Genomic DNA, 23,044 nt, shown 5'->3' with positions numbered 1-23,044 from the left:
TCATTTTTACCAATGAGATGACGGTTGCAAAGCTGGTTGCTGAACTGGCTGGTATTTCTACATTACCGGTCATTTGCAACCCAGGTTGTATTTCTAGAAATCACCACCTCTGATTGGCCAGCTGCATGGTATCGACCAGGATTGTTGCTTGTACTGTAGCCAAATGGTACGGTATCGCTTGCAACTTCGGTTGCGCACACGGTAGCAAGTATTAGTCTGTTTTGCAACTCAACTCCTATACAATCTGCAAGTCACGGTAGCAAAACGACGCCGTATGGGAGACAGTATACAAAACACAAGTGAATTCGTTTATGCAGGGTTGCAAAGCGTTTATCACTGTGGCAAGCCGTGGCACCGCCTACGGCGGCCTGGAGCTTTCCATGGCTGGTCGAACCAGCTCATACTGTCGTACCTGCACGTAGTAGGAGGTCACGTCGGAGCCGAAGGCCTGTTATGGCGGCGGGGCTACCCGTAGAGCTAGCTCCGCACCCTCCTGGTGCTGCTGCACAACCCGTACGATTTCATGCAGGCTACCTCTACCACTTCCTCATCTACGGCTACTAGGTAGGATCAGAGGCACACTCTATCCAGCTCTCACTGAGATGAGAGAACGCAGGTAAACTGTGTCATCATTTCAGACATCTTCACACAAATAAAAGCCAGCCCGCCAGACCTACCGCACAGTAGCAATCTGCGTGAAATGGAAGCCGTCCCGCGGCTACAAACTCATAAAATCGGTATGGAAGGACCCCGCAGCAGTACTGCCTGCACGCGTGAGCTGTTGCCGCTCTGTTGAAGAAAGTTAAGGCGTTCAAGGAGTACAAGGCCGTGACCAGTTCTCGCGGTCGGTACTGCACCTACGAGAGCGACGCTAGTGTATTACAAAGAGGTTCTCGCAGTCAGTACTACATGCACAAGAGTTATTCAGCTCATTTCACAGCGCGTTGCTCATAAAGCAACCTCAAAGGGCTGCAGCAAAGTGACACATTACCTGGTACTCCATTTTTAACCAATGAGATGACGGTTGCAAAGCTGGTTGCTGAACTGGCTGGTATTTCTACATTACCGGTCATTTGCAACCCAGGTTGTATTTCTAGAAATCGCCACCTCTGATTGGCCAGCTGCATGGTATCGACCAGGATTGTTGCTTGTACTGTAGCCAAATGGTACGGTATCGCTTGCAACTTCGGTTGCGCACACGGTAGCAAGTATTAGTCTGTTTTGCAACTCAACTCCTATACAATCTGCAAGTCACGGTAGCAAAACGACGCCGTATGGGAGACAGTATACAAAACACAAGTGAATTCGTTTATGCAGGGTTGCAAAGCGTTTATCACCGTGGCAAGCCGTGGCACCGCCTACGGCGGCCTGGAGCTTTCCATGGCTGGTCGAACCAGCTCATACTGTCGTACCTGCACGTAGTAGGAGGTCACGTCGGAGCCGAAGGCCTGTTATGGCGGCGGGGCTACCCGTAGAGCTAGCTCCGCACCCTCCTGGTGCTGCTGCACAACCCGTACGATTTCATGCAGGCTACCTCTACCACTTCCTCATCTACGGCTACTAGGTAGGATCAGAGGCACACTCTATCCAGCTCTCACTGAGATGAGAGAACGCAGGTAAACTGTGTCATCATTTCAGACATCTTCACACAAATAAAAGCCAGCCCGCCAGACCTACCGCACAGTAGCAATCTGCGTGAAATGCAAGCCGTCCCGCGGCTACAGACTCATGAAATCGGTATGGAAGGACCCCGCAGCAGTACTGCCTGCACGCGTGAGCTGTTGCCGCTCTGTTGAAGAAAGTTAAGGCGTTCAAGGAGTACAAGGCCGTGACCAGTTCTCGCGGTCGGTACTGCACCTACGAGAGCGACGCTAGTGTATTACAAAGAGGTTCTCGCAGTCAGTACTACATGCACAAGAGTTATTCAGCTCATTTCACAGCGCGTTGCTCATAAAGCAACCTCAAAGGGCTGCAGCAAAGTGACACATTACCTGGTACTCCATTTTTAACCAATGAGATGACGGTTGCAAAGCTGGTTGCTGAACTGGCTGGTATTTCTACAGTACCGGTCATTTGCAACCCAGGTTGTATTTCTAGAAATCACCACCTCTGATTGGCCAGCTGCATGGTATCGACCAGGATTGTTGCTTGTACTGTAGCCAAATGGTACGGTATCGCTTGCAACTTCGGTTGCGCACACGGTAGCAAGTATTAGTCTGTTTTGCAACTCAACTCCTATACAATCTGCAAGTCACGGTAGCAAAACGACGCCGTATGGGAGACAGTATACAAAACACAAGTGAATTCGTTTATGCAGGGTTGCAAAGCGTTTATCACCGTGGCAAGCCGTGGCACCGCCTACGGCGGCCTGGAGCTTTCCATGGCTGGTCGAACCAGCTCATACTGTCGTACCTGCACGTAGTAGGAGGTCACGTCGGAGCCGAAGGCCTGTTATGGCGGCGGGGCTACCCGTAGAGCTAGCTCCGCACCCTCCTGGTGCTGCTGCACAACCCGTACGATTTCATGCAGGCTACCTCTACCACTTCCTCATCTACGGCTACTAGGTAGGATCAGAGGCACACTCTATCCAGCTCTCACTGAGATGAGAGAACGCAGGTAAACTGTGTCATCATTTCAGACATCTTCACACAAATAAAAGCCAGCCCGCCAGACCTACCGCACAGTAGCAATCTGCGTGAAATGGAAGCCGTCCCGCGGCTACAAACTCATAAAATCGGTATGGAAGGACCCCGCAGCAGTACTGCCTGTACGCGTGAGCTGTTGCCGCTCTGTTGAAGAAAGTTAAGGCGTTCAAGGAGTACAAGGCCGTGACCAGTTCTCGCGGTCGGTACTGCACCTACGAGAGCGACGCTAGTGTATTACAAAGAGGTTCTCGCAGTCAGTACTACATGCACAAGAGTTATTCAGCTCATTTCACAGCGCGTTGCTCATAAAGCAACCTCAAAGGGCTGCAGCAAAGTGACACATTACCTGGTACTCCATTTTTAACCAATGAGATGACGGTTGCAAAGCTGGTTGCTGAACTGGCTGGTATTTCTACATTACCGGTCATTTGCAACCCAGGTTGTATTTCTAGAAATCACCACCTCTGATTGGCCAGCTGCATGGTATCGACCAGGATTGTTGCTTGTACTGTAGCCAAATGGTACGGTATCGCTTGCAACTTCGGTTGCGCACACGGTAGCAAGTATTAGTCTGTTTTGCAACTCAACTCCTATACAATCTGCAAGTCACGGTAGCAAAACGACGCCGTATGGGAGACAGTATACAAAACACAAGTGAATTCGTTTATGCAGGGTTGCAAAGCGTTTATCACTGTGGCAAGCCGTGGCACCGCCTACGGCGGCCTGGAGCTTTCCATGGCTGGTCGAACCAGCTCATACTGTCGTACCTGCACGTAGTAGGAGGTCACGTCGGAGCCGAAGGCCTGTTATGGCGGCGGGGCTACCCGTAGAGCTAGCTCCGCACCCTCCTGGTGCTGCTGCACAACCCGTACGATTTCATGCAGGCTACCTCTACCACTTCCTCATCTACGGCTACTAGGTAGGATCAGAGGCACACTCTATCCAGCTCTCACTGAGATGAGAGAACGCAAGTAAACTGTGTCATCATTTCAGACATCTTCACACAAATAAAAGCCAGCCCGCCAGACCTACCGCACAGTAGCAATCTGCGTGAAATGGAAGCCGTCCCGCGGCTACAAACTCATAAAATCGGTATGGAAGGACCCCGCAGCAGTACTGCCTGTACGCGTGAGCTGTTGCCGCTCTGTTGAAGAAAGTTAAGGCGTTCAAGGAGTACAAGGCCGTGACCAGTTCTCGCGGTCGGTACTGCACCTACGAGAGCGACGCTAGTGTATTACAAAGAGGTTCTCGCAGTCAGTACTACATGCACAAGAGTTATTCAGCTCATTTCACAGCGCGTTGCTCATAAAGCAACCTCAAAGGGCTGCAGCAAAGTGACACATTACCTGGTACTCCATTTTTAACCAATGAGATGACGGTTGCAAAGCTGGTTGCTGAACTGGCTGGTATTTCTACATTACCGGTCATTTGCAACCCAGGTTGTATTTCTAGAAATCGCCACCTCTGATTGGCCAGCTGCATGGTATCGACCAGGATTGTTGCTTGTACTGTAGCCAAATGGTACGGTATCGCTTGCAACTTCGGTTGCGCACACGGTAGCAAGTATTAGTCTGTTTTGCAACTCAACTCCTATACAATCTGCAAGTCACGGTAGCAAAACGACGCCGTATGGGAGACAGTATACAAAACACAAGTGAATTCGTTTATGCAGGGTTGCAAAGCGTTTATCACCGTGGCAAGCCGTGGCACCGCCTACGGCGGCCTGGAGCTTTCCATGGCTGGTCGAACCAGCTCATACTGTCGTACCTGCACGTAGTAGGAGGTCACGTCGGAGCCGAAGGCCTGTTATGGCGGCGGGGCTACCCGTAGAGCTAGCTCCGCACTCTCCTGGTGCTGCTGCACAACCCGTACGATTTCATGCAGGCTACCTCTACCACTTCCTCATCTACGGCTACTAGGTAGGATCAGAGGCACACTCTATCCAGCTCTCACTGAGATGAGAGAACGCAAGTAAACTGTGTCATCATTTCAGACATCTTCACACAAATAAAATCCAGCCCGCCAGACCTACCGCACAGTAGCAATCTGCGTGAAATGGAAGCCGTCCCGCGGCTACAAACTCATAAAATCGGTATGGAAGGACCCCGCAGCAGTACTGCCTGTACGCGTGAGCTGTTGCCGCTCTGTTGAAGAAAGTTAAGGCGTTCAAGGAGTACAAGGCCGTGACCAGTTCTCGCGGTCGGTACTGCACCTACGAGAGCGACGCTAGTGTATTACAAAGAGGTTCTCGCAGTCAGTACTACATGCACAAGAGTTATTCAGCTCATTTCACAGCGCGTTGCTCATAAAGCAACCTCAAAGGGCTGCAGCAAAGTGACACATTACCTGGTACTCCATTTTTAACCAATGAGATGACGGTTGCAAAGCTGGTTGCTGAACTGGCTGGTATTTCTACATTACCGGTCATTTGCAACCCAGGTTGTATTTCTAGAAATCGCCACCTCTGATTGGCCAGCTGCATGGTATCGACCAGGATTGTTGCTTGTACTGTAGCCAAATGGTACGGTATCGCTTGCAACTTCGGTTGCGCACACGGTAGCAAGTATTAGTCTGTTTTGCAACTCAACTCCTATACAATCTGCAAGTCACGGTAGCAAAACGACGCCGTATGGGAGACAGTATACAAAACACAAGTGAATTCGTTTATGCAGGGTTGCAAAGCGTTTATCACCGTGGCAAGCCGTGGCACCGCCTACGGCGGCCTGGAGCTTTCCATGGCTGGTCGAACCAGCTCATACTGTCGTACCTGCACGTAGTAGGAGGTCACGTCGGAGCCGAAGGCCTGTTATGGCGGCGGGGCTACCGGTAGAGCTAGCTCCGCACCCTCCTGGTGCTGCTGCACAACCCGTACGATTTCATGCAGGCTACCTCTACCACTTCCTCATCTACGGCTACTAGGTAGGATCAGAGGCACACTCTATCCAGCTCTCACTGAGATGAGAGAACGCAAGTAAACTGTGTCATCATTTCAGACATCTTCACACAAATAAAAGCCAGCCCGCCAGACCTACCGCACAGTAGCAATCTGCGTGAAATGGAAGCCGTCCCGCGGCTACAAACTCATAAAATCGGTATGGAAGGACCCCGCAGCAGTACTGCCTGCACGCGTGAGCTGTTGCCGCTCTGTTGAAGAAAGTTAAGGCGTTCAAGGAGTACAAGGCCGTGACCAGTTCTCGCGGTCGGTACTGCACCTACGAGAGCGACGCTAGTGTATTACAAAGAGGTTCTCGCAGTCAGTACTACATGCACAAGAGTTATTCAGCTCATTTCACAGCGCGTTGCTCATAAAGCAACCTCAAAGGGCTGCAGCAAAGTGACACATTACCTGGTACTCCATTTTTAACCAATGAGATGACGGTTGCAAAGCTGGTTGCTGAACTGGCTGGTATTTCTACATTACCGGTCATTTGCAACCCAGGTTGTATTTCTAGAAATCGCCACCTCTGATTGGCCAGCTGCATGGTATCGACCAGGATTGTTGCTTGTACTGTAGCCAAATGGTACGGTATCGCTTGCAACTTCGGTTGCGCACACGGTAGCAAGTATTAGTCTGTTTTGCAACTCAACTCCTATACAATCTGCAAGTCACGGTAGCAAAACGACGCCGTATGGGAGACAGTATACAAAACACAAGTGAATTCGTTTATGCAGGGTTGCAAAGCGTTTATCACTGTGGCAAGCCGTGGCACCGCCTACGGCGGCCTGGAGCTTTCCATGGCTGGTCGAACCAGCTCATACTGTCGTACCTGCACGTAGTAGGAGGTCACGTCGGAGCCGAAGGCCTGTTATGGCGGCGGGGCTACCCGTAGAGCTAGCTCCGCACCCTCCTGGTGCTGCTGCACAACCCGTACGATTTCATGCAGGCTACCTCTACCACTTCCTCATCTACGGCTACTAGGTAGGATCAGAGGCACACTCTATCCAGCTCTCACTGAGATGAGAGAACGCAAGTAAACTGTGTCATCATTTCAGACATCTTCACACAAATAAAATCCAGCCCGCCAGACCTACCGCACAGTAGCAATCTGCGTGAAATGGAAGCCGTCCCGCGGCTACAAACTCATAAAATCGGTATGGAAGGACCCCGCAGCAGTACTGCCTGCACGCGTGAGCTGTTGCCGCTCTGTTGAAGAAAGTTAAGGCGTTCAAGGAGTACAAGGCCGTGACCAGTTCTCGCGGTCGGTACTGCACCTACGAGAGCGACGCTAGTGTATTACAAAGAGGTTCTCGCAGTCAGTACTACATGCACAAGAGTTATTCAGCTCATTTCACAGCGCGTTGCTCATAAAGCAACCTCAAAGGGCTGCAGCAAAGTGACACATTACCTGGTACTCCATTTTTAACCAATGAGATGACGGTTGCAAAGCTGGTTGCTGAACTGGCTGGTATTTCTACATTACCGGTCATTTGCAACCCAGGTTGTATTTCTAGAAATCGCCACCTCTGATTGGCCACCTGCATGGTATCGACCAGGATTGTTGCTTGTACTGTAGCCAAATGGTACGGTATCGCTTGCAACTTCGGTTGCGCACACGGTAGCAAGTATTAGTCTGTTTTGCAACTCAACTCCTATACAATCTGCAAGTCACGGTAGCAAAACGACGCCGTATGGGAGACAGTATACAAAACACAAGTGAATTCGTTTATGCAGGGTTGCAAAGCGTTTATCACCGTGGCAAGCCGTGGCACCGCCTACGGCGGCCTGGAGCTTTCCATGGCTGGTCGAACCAGCTCATACTGTCGTACCTGCACGTAGTAGGAGGTCACGTCGGAGCCGAAGGCCTGTTATGGCGGCGGGGCTACCCGTAGAGCTAGCTCCGCACCCTCCTGGTGCTGCTGCACAACCCGTACGATTTCATGCAGGCTACCTCTACCACTTCCTCATCTACGGCTACTAGGTAGGATCAGAGGCACACTCTATCCAGCTCTCACTGAGATGAGAGAACGCAGGTAAACTGTGTCATCATTTCAGACATCTTCACACAAATAAAAGCCAGCCCGCCAGACCTACCGCACAGTAGCAATCTGCGTGAAATGGAAGCCGTCCCGCGGCTACAAACTCATAAAATCGGTATGGAAGGACCCCGCAGCAGTACTGCCTGCACGCGTGAGCTGTTGCCGCTCTGTTGAAGAAAGTTAAGGCGTTCAAGGAGTACAAGGCCGTGACCAGTTCTCGCGGTCGGTACTGCACCTACGAGAGCGACGCTAGTGTATTACAAAGAGGTTCTCGCAGTCAGTACTACATGCACAAGAGTTATTCAGCTCATTTCACAGCGCGTTGCTCATAAAGCAACCTCAAAGGGCTGCAGCAAAGTGACACATTACCTGGTACTCCATTTTTAACCAATGAGATGACGGTTGCAAAGCTGGTTGCTGAACTGGCTGGTATTTCTACATTACCGGTCATTTGCAACCCAGGTTGTATTTCTAGAAATCACCACCTCTGATTGGCCAGCTGCATGGTATCGACCAGGATTGTTGCTTGTACTGTAGCCAAATGGTACGGTATCGCTTGCAACTTCGGTTGCGCACACGGTAGCAAGTATTAGTCTGTTTTGCAACTCAACTCCTATACAATCTGCAAGTCACGGTAGCAAAACGACGCCGTATGGGAGACAGTATACAAAACACAAGTGAATTCGTTTATGCAGGGTTGCAAAGCGTTTATCACCGTGGCAAGCCGTGGCACCGCCTACGGCGGCCTGGAGCTTTCCATGGCTGGTCGAACCAGCTCATACTGTCGTACCTGCACGTAGTAGGAGGTCACGTCGGAGCCGAAGGCCTGTTATGGCGGCGGGGCTACCCGTAGAGCTAGCTCCGCACCCTCCTGGTGCTGCTGCACAACCCGTACGATTTCATGCAGGCTACCTCTACCACTTCCTCATCTACGGCTACTAGGTAGGATCAGAGGCACACTCTATCCAGCTCTCACTGAGATGAGAGAACGCAAGTAAACTGTGTCATCATTTCAGACATCTTCACACAAATAAAATCCAGCCCGCCAGACCTACCGCACAGTAGCAATCTGCGTGAAATGGAAGCCGTCCCGCGGCTACAAACTCATAAAATCGGTATGGAAGGACCCCGCAGCAGTACTGCCTGCACGCGTGAGCTGTTGCCGCTCTGTTGAAGAAAGTTAAGGCGTTCAAGGAGTACAAGGCCGTGACCAGTTCTCGCGGTCGGTACTGCACCTACGAGAGCGACGCTAGTGTATTACAAAGAGGTTCTCGCAGTCAGTACTACATGCACAAGAGTTATTCAGCTCATTTCACAGCGCGTTGCTCATAAAGCAACCTCAAAGGGCTGCAGCAAAGTGACACATTACCTGGTACTCCATTTTTAACCAATGAGATGACGGTTGCAAAGCTGGTTGCTGAACTGGCTGGTATTTCTACATTACCGGTCATTTGCAACCCAGGTTGTATTTCTAGAAATCGCCACCTCTGATTGGCCAGCTGCATGGTATCGACCAGGATTGTTGCTTGTACTGTAGCCAAATGGTACGGTATCGCTTGCAACTTCGGTTGCGCACACGGTAGCAAGTATTAGTCTGTTTTGCAACTCAACTCCTATACAATCTGCAAGTCACGGTAGCAAAACGACGCCGTATGGGAGACAGTATACAAAACACAAGTGAATTCGTTTATGCAGGGTTGCAAAGCGTTTATCACTGTGGCAAGCCGTGGCACCGCCTACGGCGGCCTGGAGCTTTCCATGGCTGGTCGAACCAGCTCATACTGTCGTACCTGCACGTAGTAGGAGGTCACGTCGGAGCCGAAGGCCTGTTATGGCGGCGGGGCTACCCGTAGAGCTAGCTCCGCACCCTCCTGGTGCTGCTGCACAACCCGTACGATTTCATGCAGGCTACCTCTACCACTTCCTCATCTACGGCTACTAGGTAGGATCAGAGGCACACTCTATCCAGCTCTCACTGAGATGAGAGAACGCAGGTAAACTGTGTCATCATTTCAGACATCTTCACACAAATAAAAGCCAGCCCGCCAGACCTACCGCACAGTAGCAATCTGCGTGAAATGGAAGCCGTCCCGCGGCTACAAACTCATAAAATCGGTATGGAAGGACCCCGCAGCAGTACTGCCTGCACGCGTGAGCTGTTGCCGCTCTGTTGAAGAAAGTTAAGGCGTTCAAGGAGTACAAGGCCGTGACCAGTTCTCGCGGTGTCCCGACAAGAGAGGTTTCTTCCTCTGTGGTTGCATCCCGATGCCAGAATACGTCGACAATGGGCCATGGCAGCAGCATCGTTTTGTTTTTGTTTTTTAAATTGAGTATCATTGGAACTGTTCCAAAATTGACACAACTCTTCATGACACAATTTGTGGAGACGATATTTGCGTCTTCGCATATTGTACTGGGTATGCAGCCCTTTTTTGGTCGGGTTGGGGCGACGTCCGCCCAGTAGACGGCCTCGAGCTGAGTCTCGGCGCCGCTCTGCGGGTGCTGTCTTCGGGCAGCGTCTAGTCCACTGCGGGACATGTGGGGATATCTTCGTGGGCAAGGCGGTGAGGTGGTGGCAAGCTGTGACCAAGGACTCGCTGCGCAGAAGGCTTCGCTGCGCGCTATGACCGGGTTCGCCGTAGCTGGCGGGCTGTTAACGGCATGGCCCAGGAAGATGAACTGGACGCGCGACAAGACCAAGGGGTAGGGCGGACTCCCGAGCGGGACTTTGTACTCAGCACGACGGTGGACGAAGGATTCGGCAGGAGGAGCGCAAGGCACAAGAACAGATACTACAGATCAAGGCGCAAGGCTACGCTGGACATGCTAAGGACCGATGAGCAAGATGTGCAAGGGGCAGAACAGATACTACAGATCAAGGTGCGGACGGCTGAGGACATCGATCGGCGGCAGGACCTACAACTACCAGACGTTGACGAAGAGACCTGTGAAGGAGAGCGACGCAGCGAGCTCCATTTTCGCCAAGGACGAGGAGGAGGGAGGGGAGCCTCACATTTCCTGGCCGATGCGGAAAAAGGTACAAACCGGAACTGTATCCAGTTGTGGGTACAGTAGCGGTTTGCCTCGCCTGTTTTTTACACCAACCTAGCAATAAAGAGTCTGGGACGGAGTAACTAGGCTACGCGAAACACGCAACTCATTTCATATGCAGCCCTATTTTGTGCTCATGACACATTTATTTTTGTGTTGCTTTTGGAAGAGTTCCATTGTTGTCACTTAGCTATTAGGATCGCTATTGTGGCTTTCATCCGTTTTGGCAAAATCGGGTGGTCCAAGATCCGATATATCGGGCCCGATTTGCTGGAGGGCTCCGATTTAGCAGGAGAGGCTGAGGGAAGCAAACTATATCTGGCCCGATTTGCGTCTGGGGGCTGCGAGTTGCAAAGCAGGGGCCAGAAATGCCGTTTTTCGCGGGCAAAAGGGACCGCCGCGAAAACATGTCTGGGGCCCTCTCAGATCGGCGTGGTACGAAGTTGTAGCGGCCGTAAATGATCACACAGGTGATTTAGCTGGCCATAGTGCTATGAAGTGGCTATATACAGTGTACTATTGTCCCCAATGTCTTGCATTTCTAATGCGTCATGAGAGGTGGGGAGGTATAGCCAACTTGGAATGCCTCCCCTTTGAGCCTTATGCTACTAACTCAGGTCAGATATGACTAACCGATCATGTAGAAGCTCCATTTTATATAAATCGGACTCCGAGATAACACGTCAAATCGGGCGGCAAAATAGTTGAAAACCACAATAACGACTACTAAAGACCGGACCTTACTTGTGCCAATAAGCGTCACTAGGCAGGGGGCTCTCTGGACAGGAGTCTGGTGAGAGAGTCTGAAGATTAGTGCAAAGCACGACCTCAGAGAGGTCAGGTGGTTCGTACTCGCCACCCACGAGGTCGGTAGCTACAGGGGAAGCGGCCCTGCACCTCCTGTTTGTGCGCTGTCCATGGCAGCAGCATCTTGACTCGACGACAGCGCTGGGCTTCTGGGAGACACCGGCAGGCTTCCCCAGCGAGGCAGAAGACGAAGCCCAGCGACAAGCGGCCGCAAACTCGATCAAGACCAAGACTCTAAGCAATGGGGACGTGTATGTCGGAGAGATGAATGCAGATCAGACGCAGCGCCACGGCAAAGGCAAGTGTTCGTATGTCAATGGAGACGAGTACGACGGCGACTGGCGCGACGACCAACGCTGCGGTCAAGGTGTCATGCAATATGCCAGCAGCCAAGACGTGTACGCTGGTCAGTGGGAAAGCGACCAGCGCCACGGCTTCGGGATCTACGAGTATCACCTGCCAGAGACTCGGCACGGCGGTGGTCGCCTGCCTATGAAGTACGAAGGCCAGTGGGTGCACGACCGAAAGCACGGCGCAGGAACACTCACGTATTCCCACGGTACGCAGCTCGTCGGCTCTTGGGTCAACGACGTCCTCGACACGCGCGAAAAGAGCTGCCTTGAAGGGTACGGCGACGGTCAGAACGGCTCGTGTCGATATGTTGGTGAAGTGAACGATGGGGTCCCTCACGGCCAAGGCGAAAGTCACCACCACGCTTAAGGCGAGGTGTACGAGGGCAGTTGGGTCACCGGTCGTCGTTCTGGGCACGGAGTCGCTACGCTGCGCGACGGATCGGTGTACCGCGGTGAGTGGCGCAACGGTCGACGCAACGGCTTCGGCGTGTTTGACGATGCTCGGACTCGCGCCCATTACGACGGCAAGTGGGTCGGTGGTCTGCTCTGCGGCCGCGGGTGCAAGTACGCCAACGGGTGCTCGTACGACGGCGACTGGCTGGACGACGTCCGCCACGGCAACGGCCGCTACACCTTCACCGACGGCTCGTGCTACGACGGCGCGTGGCTCAACGACAAGTTCTGCGGCGACGGGTCCTTCATGCTCAGCATGGAGGACAGCGACACCACGGCCCAGCAAGGCCTCAGTGACACTTAAGCAGTCGAATGAGCGACTCACCCTTATAGAAACCCGTAGCACTTCAAACTCGACGAGCATGGGAAACAGAACACCAAAACTTCACCCGCCACTGAACAAAATGCTTGTGAATTTGGTATGAGTAAGACTTGCGACTTCGTGACTTATCGGGATAGCAGCTTTTGATTGAAATACGCGAGTCGAAAAATTGGATCTTTTGTCTCCATAACCCGTTTGCAACCTTCGTCTGCGGGTCAACTCACGATGGAGGAAGCAGAGACGTAGAAAGAACGGACACGATCTTACCAACAATGCGCTCAAGATTCTGTTTTCGTGGAGTATCCCTGGCGCTCTCAACAAGATTATCGGTGTCGTACAGGATCGTAGGCGAGCCATCATGGTCATCCGGGTACATGATCCGCATAAATGTCCAAGAACAGTAATCAGTCAGAATACCATTTGCGAGGACATCGTTGCTTTGAGTATTGAGGAGTTCCATCCCCACAACTACCTGCGGAATTCCAGGCTGCTTGAAAGGGCCACCAACGTGACTACAGTTTGAGGTTTCTTGGCCTCCACTATGCTGACAAAATTATCGGCATTGCGAATAATAAAGTCAGCTTTCCCATGGCATCCCCCCCCCACCCCCCACCCCCCTCGGAGCTTGCGAGAAAATGTTCGCCGTGGATCTTGAATTGCTTCAGCTCCGTCGAAATGATGCTCGAAAACAGCGAAAACAAAGCTCGCGTTCGTTCTTGTCCTTCGGGAGTACTTGCAAATTTTCCAGCACAGACTCATATATGATATTCATGGAAGGCTCCGGCACGGGCGAAATGACAAACCTCAACATCCTCCCCAGGATCAGATGAGTCGAATGGCAGACTGGAGTCTTACTTTCAGGCTGCGATGACTCGATTTCTGAAGGAACAACAGGCCACGGTGGTAACACCTACTCCAGTGGTCGACGACAACGTTGGATCGCGGGACGTGGAGATGGAATCAGCCGGATCACCGGACCAAGATTCCTACCAGTGGGAATACGATCCGGACGACATTGATCTACCGAGTTCGGCCCCTGCTGTGGTGGCCACCGCTGCCTCGGGATCCACTGGGTCCTCCTTGATCCAGCGTGTGCGAATCTCGGCGATGTCCGATCTTAAGGAGTTCAGTGGCAAGGATCAGGACGAAGACCGCGCCCGATCGTGGATCAGCAAGTTGAAATCGGCGTTCCTGCGAGATCAGGCTACGGATGAAGAGAAGTGCCTGACTGTCGCCGATCTACTGACGGGCCCGGCGAAGAACTGGTACCGCCAGCTGGGTCGATCGACGCGGAACAAGTGGAGCGTTCTACTCCGGAGTTTCCAGATCCAGTATTGTGGCCTGGGAGTATCGGTCGCTTGGCAGTATTATCATTCTCGCAAGAGATCGGATGAATCGCCGTTGGAGTACCTTTATCGACTGAATGTGGCGGCTCTACGTGTAAGATTGAAGATCAAGGACGGGGATTCCAAGGCCCGCCGAGAACATGTCGAACACTATATCGAGACACTGGGCGATCCGGAACTGGCCGATCAGCTCACCTAACTCCGGCTTGCGGACGCGGAAGATCTGGAGGAAGTCCTGCGCGCTCGAGAGCGCGCGAAGAGTAGACAGAAGTGATCCGCCTTGGATCGAAGTATCGTCAGAACGTTCCGACCTCAGCACCAGCTGCTGCAACCAAGCGGGCAGAGCGTGCAGTACAGATCGCGAGCCAGGGGTCTGGATCGGACACGGGATCAGACGGATCGGACTCGGAGGGTGATCTACGCCGCGTTTACCTAGCGTCGGCCGAGGACAAGTCCCGCAACGCTGGGGGCGACGCGACGAAGCCGGATCGGAGCAACCAGGCGCAGATCAACCATGACTCACCTCGATCGGATCCACGACCGCGATCTTCACCTGACGGATCGGAGCGATCAAACCGCTGCTCACATTGTGGATCGCGAAAACACACCGATCTCGATGGTTGGAGACGCTTGATGTGCGAGAAGTGTGGCAAGAGAGGTCATCCGGCGGATCGCTGCCTGTTTGTGTGCCGTGGATGTGGTGAACTACACGAGATGGGCAAGTGTCCGATGGAGGAATTCTACAACCAGATCCGTCAATGGTTCAACCCGGCGAAGCACGCTGGCATGTTGCCCGCGATCGCCGAGAAGATGTTAAACTAGGACGCTCGCCGGGTTGGAATCCGGTACGAGCCGAGCGTTTTAGGTACTGCATCAATGCATTCGTGAACAAGAACACGGTAGATCGAGTAAGTGGACGGACTGATCTACGCGACAATACATGTGACCTGCATGCGAAATTTGCCGCCAAGGTCTTAAGTCTACATCGATCGGACGACTTCAGCCGTTCTGACGCCGAAGTGCCCTTGGATCTCCAGTCTGGAGAAACGCGGGGCTATTATTGGAAGCAACGCAGACCGGAGGAATGGTTCAAGCCAGCTGATGGAGAAGTGACGACTGAGATCCTGGATCGAAGTCGGCCTCGCGTCAGCGAACACCGCAGATCTGGCGATGTGGTGCCCGATCTCCTCCCTGGGGAGTCCAGAGGGTACTGGAAACATCATTCGCCAGGTAAGTGGTTCCGTCAGGTCAAGATCACTGGCAAGATCAACAATGAGAAGTCGATCTTACTCTTAGACACCGGCGCCGAGGTGTCCATCGTGGACACCGCCTTTGCTCGTAAGGTGGGGTGCTATGTCGACACGAGTCAGAGCCAGGAATGTGTGGGGATTGGCGAAAGCGTGTACATGACGGAAGGAAGGACCAGGATCAAGGTTACGCTGGCGGGATCGCTGGTGTATTTCTTCGATATCTGGGTTGGCGATCTATCAGGACAAGAGGCGATCCTGGGTATGGACTTTATGGTTCCGGCGGGGATCCGCCTCGATCTTGCGGACGGCTCTGTCTCCCCGACAAAGTCAAGATCCAGCTTAGCGGGCGGCGTCAGCTGTATAACGACAATGTCCGACACGTGTATGTGGATCAGGGAACGCAGATCGCGATCGGGGATTCGATCGAGCTTCCGCTACGAATGAAGGTGACGGATCGAGAAAAGCTGTGGGTCACCCGTGGAGATCGCTGGGTGCCGACCGTGGTCCGAGGACCCGGCAGGATCCGATATCTCCAGGTTACCAACATCAACGACAAAGACCTCGTCTTGCATCGGAATGAACGGGTCGGGATGTGGCTGGCTGGAGATCGGATACCCCGGATCCCAGGATATGTGTCAATCGGATCTCGTCGATGTATGGAATGGCAGAATCTAGCCTTTTAAGCCACGATAGATGACCGGCCGACGGGCCAGGGGGCACCAACGGAACGTCCAGTACCTGCCGTCGAGCGACCGATTTATCCAACGCCCCGAACCATTCTCCAGAGACGCAAGGTATCCCCGATCGTCGATCAATCGACGGGTCCACCCGATCCACCAAGCGAACCGGAGGCAATGAGCCCTGATCCGGGGGTGGCCGTCGCTGATACTCCTAGATCAGGAGGCAGACCGTTGCAGGACGGTGATCGCGTGACAGAGGTGTCGGGGTCGTCAGCTTCAACCGTCCTCGTCGGAGATCCACCAGACCCACGGTCTGATCCTGTTGAGTCGGTGTGTGAACCTTCCGGATCGGAGGAGGAATGCCCTCCAAAGCGGAAACAGGTGGGGCTGGACTCCCAGCCTTCGCCGATCACGGATCAAGCGTATGCACCGATAGATGACGCGAAGCCGCAAGATGATCGTGCTGGCGATCCAGAGGGGAAGCCAGATCATGTGGACTCCGGTGGTAAAGCAGCTGAGAAAGGCGAAATCGTGTCCCCTCACTTGCCATCGGCCGATCAGGTCGACGGTTGTGCCGTCGAACCAGATCTTGGGGGCGGGAGTACCGATCGGACACACCCTTTTGCGGTCTTAGCTGTGGAACAGTCGAGATCAAGTGACGATACAGCAGTCGACGGTGTTCCTGCATCTGAACGACTGCCGCAAGTGGCTGAAGACTCGTCGATCGTTGGAGGGGATCAGCTGGAAAAGGAGGCCAAACCCACTTCAAATTGGGACGACCTCATTGCATCCGAACCAGATCGAGATGTTGACGCTGATGATCAGGTCCATTACCACGAGGGCGGGAATCTGTCAGCAGAAGATGTCGAAGGTGAATTAGCTGTGCTTCCTGAAATTGTGATCTCGACGACGGATGAGGTGAAGGTCGATGATATCAAGGTGGGAGATCTGGAGTTCAACACCCCGGAGGAGATCGATCGGCTGCGAGAGAAGATCTGGCACAGGAATCACCTGCTGATCGGCAAGGGCAATGCACTTCCCCCAGCAGCCCGGGGCGTCACCTGCGACATCGACGTGGGCGACGCGAAGCCGATCGCTCAACGTGTCCGGAAAGTTGCCCCTCAGTTCGTGGAGAAGGTGTCCGAGCTGATCAAGGGATTATTGTCAGCCAAGATGATTCGGAAATCTCGATCACCGTGGGCCTCGCCGATTGTCGTGATCATGAAGAAGAACGGCGTGGATATCCGACTCTGCATCGATTATCGGCTCGTCAACAGTTTAACCAGGCTGATGGTATATCCGATGCCCTTGATCAACGATTTGCTGGAGGATCTGGATAAGGTACTCTGGTATTGCTCTTTGGACATGGCCAGTGGATTCTGGGTGGTGACAATGACCGATCGAGCTCGTGCGATCTCGGCATTTATCACCCACATGGGTCTGTTCGAGTGGAACCGGATGCCGTTCGGCTTGAAGAACGCTCCTCAAATCTACCAGCGACTTCTGGATGATGCGTTGTATGGGTTCACCAGGATCCCGCGATCGTCGGACTGTGAAGTCACTACGGACTTGATCGAGTCAGGAGAACCAGAAGATCCGGGGCGTCCATCAGTGCTAGGTCGCAGATCGTACGTTGACGACATTTTGGTGACGGCCGGGTCATGGGACGAGCTGTGTGATCGCGTGGATCACCTGCTGGACGCTTGTGATAAGTGGAACCTCTCGATCAGTGTGGAGAAGAGCTCTTGGGGGATGCGTAAGGTGGGCTATCTGGGACATCGGGTGTCGAACGACGGGCAAGAGGCCAATCCGAAGGATCTCACGGCTCTGACTGATCTGCCGTTCCCCGGATCACTCCGATCGATGCAGTCGTTCTTGGGCAGTCTCAATTGTTACAGCCGTTTCTTGGAAGATTACGCGATCTACGCGGCGATCCTGTACGAACTGCGCGAGGTGAACTTCGCCGAGCTGAAGAAACGCCCCGATCTGCGCCAGATCCTGGATCGTCAAGTACCGAACTTAGTGGATACGGACCCAGTGATCCCCGATCGGACTCCATCAGTTCCTGAAGTCGGTGTAGCCGATGAACGCTGGATCCGTGCTCATCGTGCCTTTTCGACCCTGAAGATGAAGATCGCGACGACACCGATCCTGCGGCACTTCGATCGCGATCGGACTCCGGTCGTGATTGTGTATGCCAGTGACTGGGCGATCTTTGCCGCATTGATGCAGGAGCACGACCAGATCTATCATCCCGTTACTTTCGCCAGTCGAACGCTGAAGTCGAATGAACTGAATTACAATGTGGTGGAGAAACAAGTGCTGGCGCTGTTACGGATCCTGGACCTGAACTATAACATGCTGGTTGGACGATCCATCCGGGTCTTGACCCGACACTCGACGTTGGCGTGGCTGTTCCGATTATCCGGTCTTCAAGGCCGATTGGGTCAGTGGGCTGCACTCCTATCGCCCTGGACACTGGAGATCATGAAGTGCACCAAGGGAGAGGACGAGATTTTGGGGGCGATCGCCGCTAGTATTACGCCTCGATCGGATCTGGACGACGCGTTGATCGCGATCGCGCCGAAGAAAGAACCCCGGCGGAAGATTCAAGCCCCGATCCCGACAGTGCGTGCGGACGAAGAGCTGCTGGTGATGAGTTTCGATGGATCTGCCCGCGTCAAGCGAGGCGGGGGCGCGTACAGTGCAATCTTGTGGAAGTTACCCGAATGGAGTGTGGTGAAGGCTCGATCGGGCTATGCCGAAGGGCTGACTGTTAACGAGGCGGAGTATCATGGTCTGTTGTTGGGTTTCGACCTCCTGGACGGCATAGATCGAGGCAGGTTAGTGGTCTGCGGTGGTGATCCGACAAGTACGGGGCGAGATTGACTGCAAAGCACCTAAGCTGACATTGTTGAAGCAGAAGGTGCTGGATCAGCTACGGAACTGGCCAGATCACGAGCTGTTACATGTGAAACGAGACTGGAACGGAAGTGCCGACAGCCTGGCCAGTGCAGCACTCCAACGTGAAGGGGGCGTCGTCGTCGAGGAGGATGCCGATCATGGGGATCTAGTGCCACTAAACCGACTTGATGAGATCCTGGTCGTCCGGTCGGATGAGTCGATCGCCCGACTATCGCCGATGACAACCCGATCGGGCACCAGATCACGGCCGAACCCGACCGTCATGCAGGAGGAGTTCGTGCGAGGGTTGCGGATCGATCGGATTCGTCGAACACAGGATGAAGAAACGTGGATCGCGGGTATGAAGAAATATCTGAGGGGAGATGTGGCTGATCTGACATAGGATGAGGCCCGATCCTATGGCAACCTCGCAGCGGACGACGAGATCGACGGTGATAATCTGCTGTTCTATTGCCCACCCTCCAAGCGATCGGATGCAGATCGAGATGGACTGATGAGACTGGTGGCACCGGAGACGCTGCATCAAGACATCCTGCATCACTATCACTCCACTCTGGAAGGTGGACACCAAGGGATCGGGCGTACATACCAGCGGATCCGCGATCACTTTCACTGGAGAGGTCTCTTCAGAAGTGTGCAAAGTACGTCGGCGAATGTGTCGACTGCGAGACCGGCAAAGGACGACCCACGATCAGGGGCGAGTCGCCGGGAAACATCCAGGCGACATACCCGTTCCACATCATAGCGATGGATCACATACCTTCGCTACCCAAGTCGTACAAGGGTAATACGGAACTGTTGATCTGGGTCGATCTGTTCACGGGATACGTGATCGCGAAGGCGGGTTCGTCCCGAACGGCGCAGACGATCGCCGAATCTTACGAAGAGTGTGTGTTCCGGCGATTTGGTGCTAGCGAGGTGATCAGGCACGATCGAGAGCCGGAATTTATGGCTGACTTCTTCCGCGCCTTTAACAAGATCCTGGGTATGCACCAGCGAGCGACGATGGCATATCCACCTCAGGCTACCTCAGGCTAACGGTACTGCAGAGCGAATGGTACAGACGGCGACGAGGGCCCTGAAGATGTTCGTGGAGGATCTGGATCAGAGGGATTGGGATGAGTACGCAGAGCGATTGACCTTCGCGATCAACACGGCTCAGTATTGGGTCCATGGGGACTCCCCTTTTTATCTGGTGCATGGATGGGATCCTCGATCGACGCTCGAGGCAACGATACCTTTGGGTAGTACCCGGACTCGGGATCGGGATCCTCGACGGTGGCGTTATCGGATCCAGAAGCACTACGATCAGGCTCGAAGTCAGGTGAATGCTCGACTACGCGAGGCGATCGCGGATCGGGCCGATCGACACAATGAAGAAGTTCGACCGCACTCGATCGAAGCTGGATCTCAGGTGTGGCTGTACCTGGATCGAGTGAAAGAGGGGTATGCCCGGAAGTTGGCCCACCTGTGGTACGGCCCGTTCCGTGTTGCGGAGAAGGGGAACGAGTATACGATGAAGCTTCAGATCGCTGGTACGGACTATCACCTGTTCCCGATTGTGCATGTTTCGAAGCTGAAGCTGGTCAGGGACTTCCCCGATCGACCGCAGATCGCGCTCATGGTGGACGCAGCGGATCGACTCGATTTCGACGAAGTCTTACTCCCGGAGGACAGCTGGGACCCAGATCGAGACGCGAATGAGTACGAAGTAGAGGAGATCACTGATATGCGGACGGGCCGAAGGACACGGTACGGCCGGACCTATCGAGAATTCCTGGTACGCTGGAAGGGTTACGACGAGCCTGACTGGGTCGACGAAGCTGATCTCAACTGCGGAGCGTTTATTGTACGAGTTCCTTCGAGATCGCGTGTACCGGAACCGATTCAGCGCGATGCAGTCTCACGAGGAGGAGCTTGGTCCATCTTGCCACGCGTCCGGTGTCTCGGGCACAGTGTTCTCGGCCGACGAAGAAACAGCAAAGTAAAGCGAGTCGTTGCAGTTGCACTGTGATTGGCTAATTTTACCTAGATGCGCTCTGTTGTAGCGAACAAGCTGGAGATGGAGATGCACCAACTCCCTGCACCAACACCCTGCAGATATCCATCTCCAGCTGCGTAGCGAACACGCTCTAAGAGTTAGACACATACACGCCGCCCTCCAGGAAGTCCCTGGTATTGAGCATCGTGAACAAGTCGGAAAAACCGGTGGGCTTCAATGGAGCGATGGGGGCAGAAGCAGCCATCCTGTTGCAGTCGGCGCACGTTCCAGGAGCAGTCGCTACCAGTGAGTCGACCAAGTGCAGTTTACAGTAGTTCTCTTCAACCTAAATTGATATGCATCGTCTTCGAACCCGGAAAAGCTTCGAGCTGATATCAGTGGCACTAAAGTTGTTGTGGACAACTTCAAGGGTACCTCTACGAAGCTCTGGTTCCCGAGAAGTGCGACGTCAAGCTTTCCTTGAACCTTCATCTGACATTCCCTTCTTTCTTCGTTGTACCGCTTCAGACCGTCTCGAAATGATCGATGACTTGGGCACGTCTGAATCAGACGTCGATGATTTCGTTATGGCCTACCGTAACATGTGTTGAGTCAACACGTGCGCGTTATACCGATGTAGTGTTGTGTGACTCACGAGATGATCGAGACGGTTTTTACCTTTGAAACATGGTCAATGGCCGACTCAACAGACAATGCCTTCAGCTGCATGAGGGACCCACAGCATCAAAGAGCCACCTCCGGTGCCAGGAAGACCCAGGAAACCAGGACGCCAGCGATCGAGATACAGCGTCCGGCCGCCCAGCTTCTCCACAGTTGACTTCCACGTGGCTTTCCCACAGGCAGCGACGTCGATTTCGTCGATCTTGTCGCCTCCAGACATAATGTTGACCGTCACGTTCTTGGTGTCGGTGCTCTGGAAGTTGATGATCACCTGGCCGTCGCCCTTCTTGGTCCAGGACATGGTGCTGTTCTTGAACGCCTTCTGGATCATGTTGAGCCCTGCCGTCGTCGATCTCGCCCATGAACTGCGTCGGGCCGCAGATGGACTGGAAGTACTCGGAGATGAAACTCGAGACGCCGCTCACGTGACGACGACCGGGTTTGAGCAATTGGAGGCCGTATTTTGCCTCTTTAGGCCACCGTTCAGTACGTCCCAGTGACCTTGAGGCCGCTTTCCAAGTATCGATGGCAATGAACGACGTACAATAAGACCGGGGACTAAAGCCAAAACGTGAATGGTGTTCTCGTAAGGGGCCGTCCCAAAATTGTCGTTATAAAATCCTGCACGCGAGCTTCACCAGTCTTCATGGGTTTCGGCACACGCTCCGTCGCTTCACCGATAGCTAGAGCCCTCGCATCGTCACCATCCGACCTCAGCCACGAATTCTCTGATTGTGCCTTAATCAGCTTAAACTCTGGTATACCCTAGAGGTAGTCCTTTTGTCTGCATGCGTCTTTGAGCGCGCTGACGTACGCGTTCTCATCCATCTGAACTTGCTTTCGTGCATACCCGGGACTACGCAAGTGATGCGTCTTATGGGCGGCATGACAATCACGTGGATGAAACTTTCCGCCGGGTTGAACGGAAAATACTTCCGAGGCCTTCTCGCTAGCTGTCATCTCTGGGTTCTGCTTCACAATCTCATCCAGCACCGACAGATCACCATACTCCACATCTCCTGCTTCAGAAGATGATGCCTGCAGCCAGCTCCCACCTCGAATGGCTGGGAAGAGATGAAAATAGTAGGGTCTTGAGTCCTCCTCGAAAAGGCCCACGCCATCCTTTCCGATAATCTTCTTCAGCTCCACAACATTGTCGTCAACATCGGCGTCTACCGTAATGACGAATCCAGGAAGAGTTCGCCCGTGATCACGTCGACCAGGAATCAAGCAGTTGATGCGCCGGTTTGGGAGCACAGCGAGCACATGAATGAATCCCGACGGCGGATTGCCAGGGAAATGAGAGCGAAGCGTTTCGGGGGATGACATTTCATGCATCAGCAGACGGCTTAGAACTGATGTGTCCCCCGTCTTCAACGCTTGCACTTCACGTGATTTTGGGAGAAGACCATCCACGCGAAATAGCTGCACTTTGGTCGGGTTAGCGTACTCCAGTCCTTGGCGACCTTGGCCATCTATGAAGTGTTGTTTCAGCTGACCCACGCTCCAATCATCTTCCGCACATACACGCGTCGCGTCACTCTGGCCTGGTGTCAAGACATAAAGCTCCATG

At 53.4% G+C, this 23,044-nt stretch overlaps 2 protein-coding genes across 2 annotated transcripts; one reads left to right on the top strand and one right to left on the bottom strand.

Moving 5' to 3' along the window:
* Positions 1-11,618: 11,618 nt before the first annotated feature.
* PHYSODRAFT_255382 (hypothetical protein) lies at positions 11,619-12,590 on the top strand (the record flags this gene model as incomplete). The annotated part of the gene is made up of 2 exons (XM_009540530.1): positions 11,619-12,117; positions 12,202-12,590. Coding segments are annotated over 2 exons (888 nt in total), but the record flags the coding sequence as incomplete, so codon positions are not given.
* Positions 12,591-21,493: 8,903 nt separating this feature from the next.
* Positions 21,494-21,802, bottom strand: PHYSODRAFT_247522 (hypothetical protein; the record flags this gene model as incomplete). The annotated part of the gene is made up of 1 exon (XM_009540529.1): positions 21,494-21,802. The coding sequence occupies one exon, from the start codon at positions 21,800-21,802 to the stop codon at positions 21,494-21,496; it is 309 nt and encodes a 102-aa protein (XP_009538824.1).
* Positions 21,803-23,044: the final 1,242 nt, after the last annotated feature.

Source organism: Phytophthora sojae (assembly GCF_000149755.1).
Source record: "Phytophthora sojae unplaced genomic scaffold PHYSOscaffold_15, whole genome shotgun sequence".
Taxonomy (NCBI): domain Eukaryota; phylum Oomycota; class Peronosporomycetes; order Peronosporales; family Peronosporaceae; genus Phytophthora; species Phytophthora sojae.
This window is presented reverse-complemented; position numbering and strand designations above follow the sequence as displayed.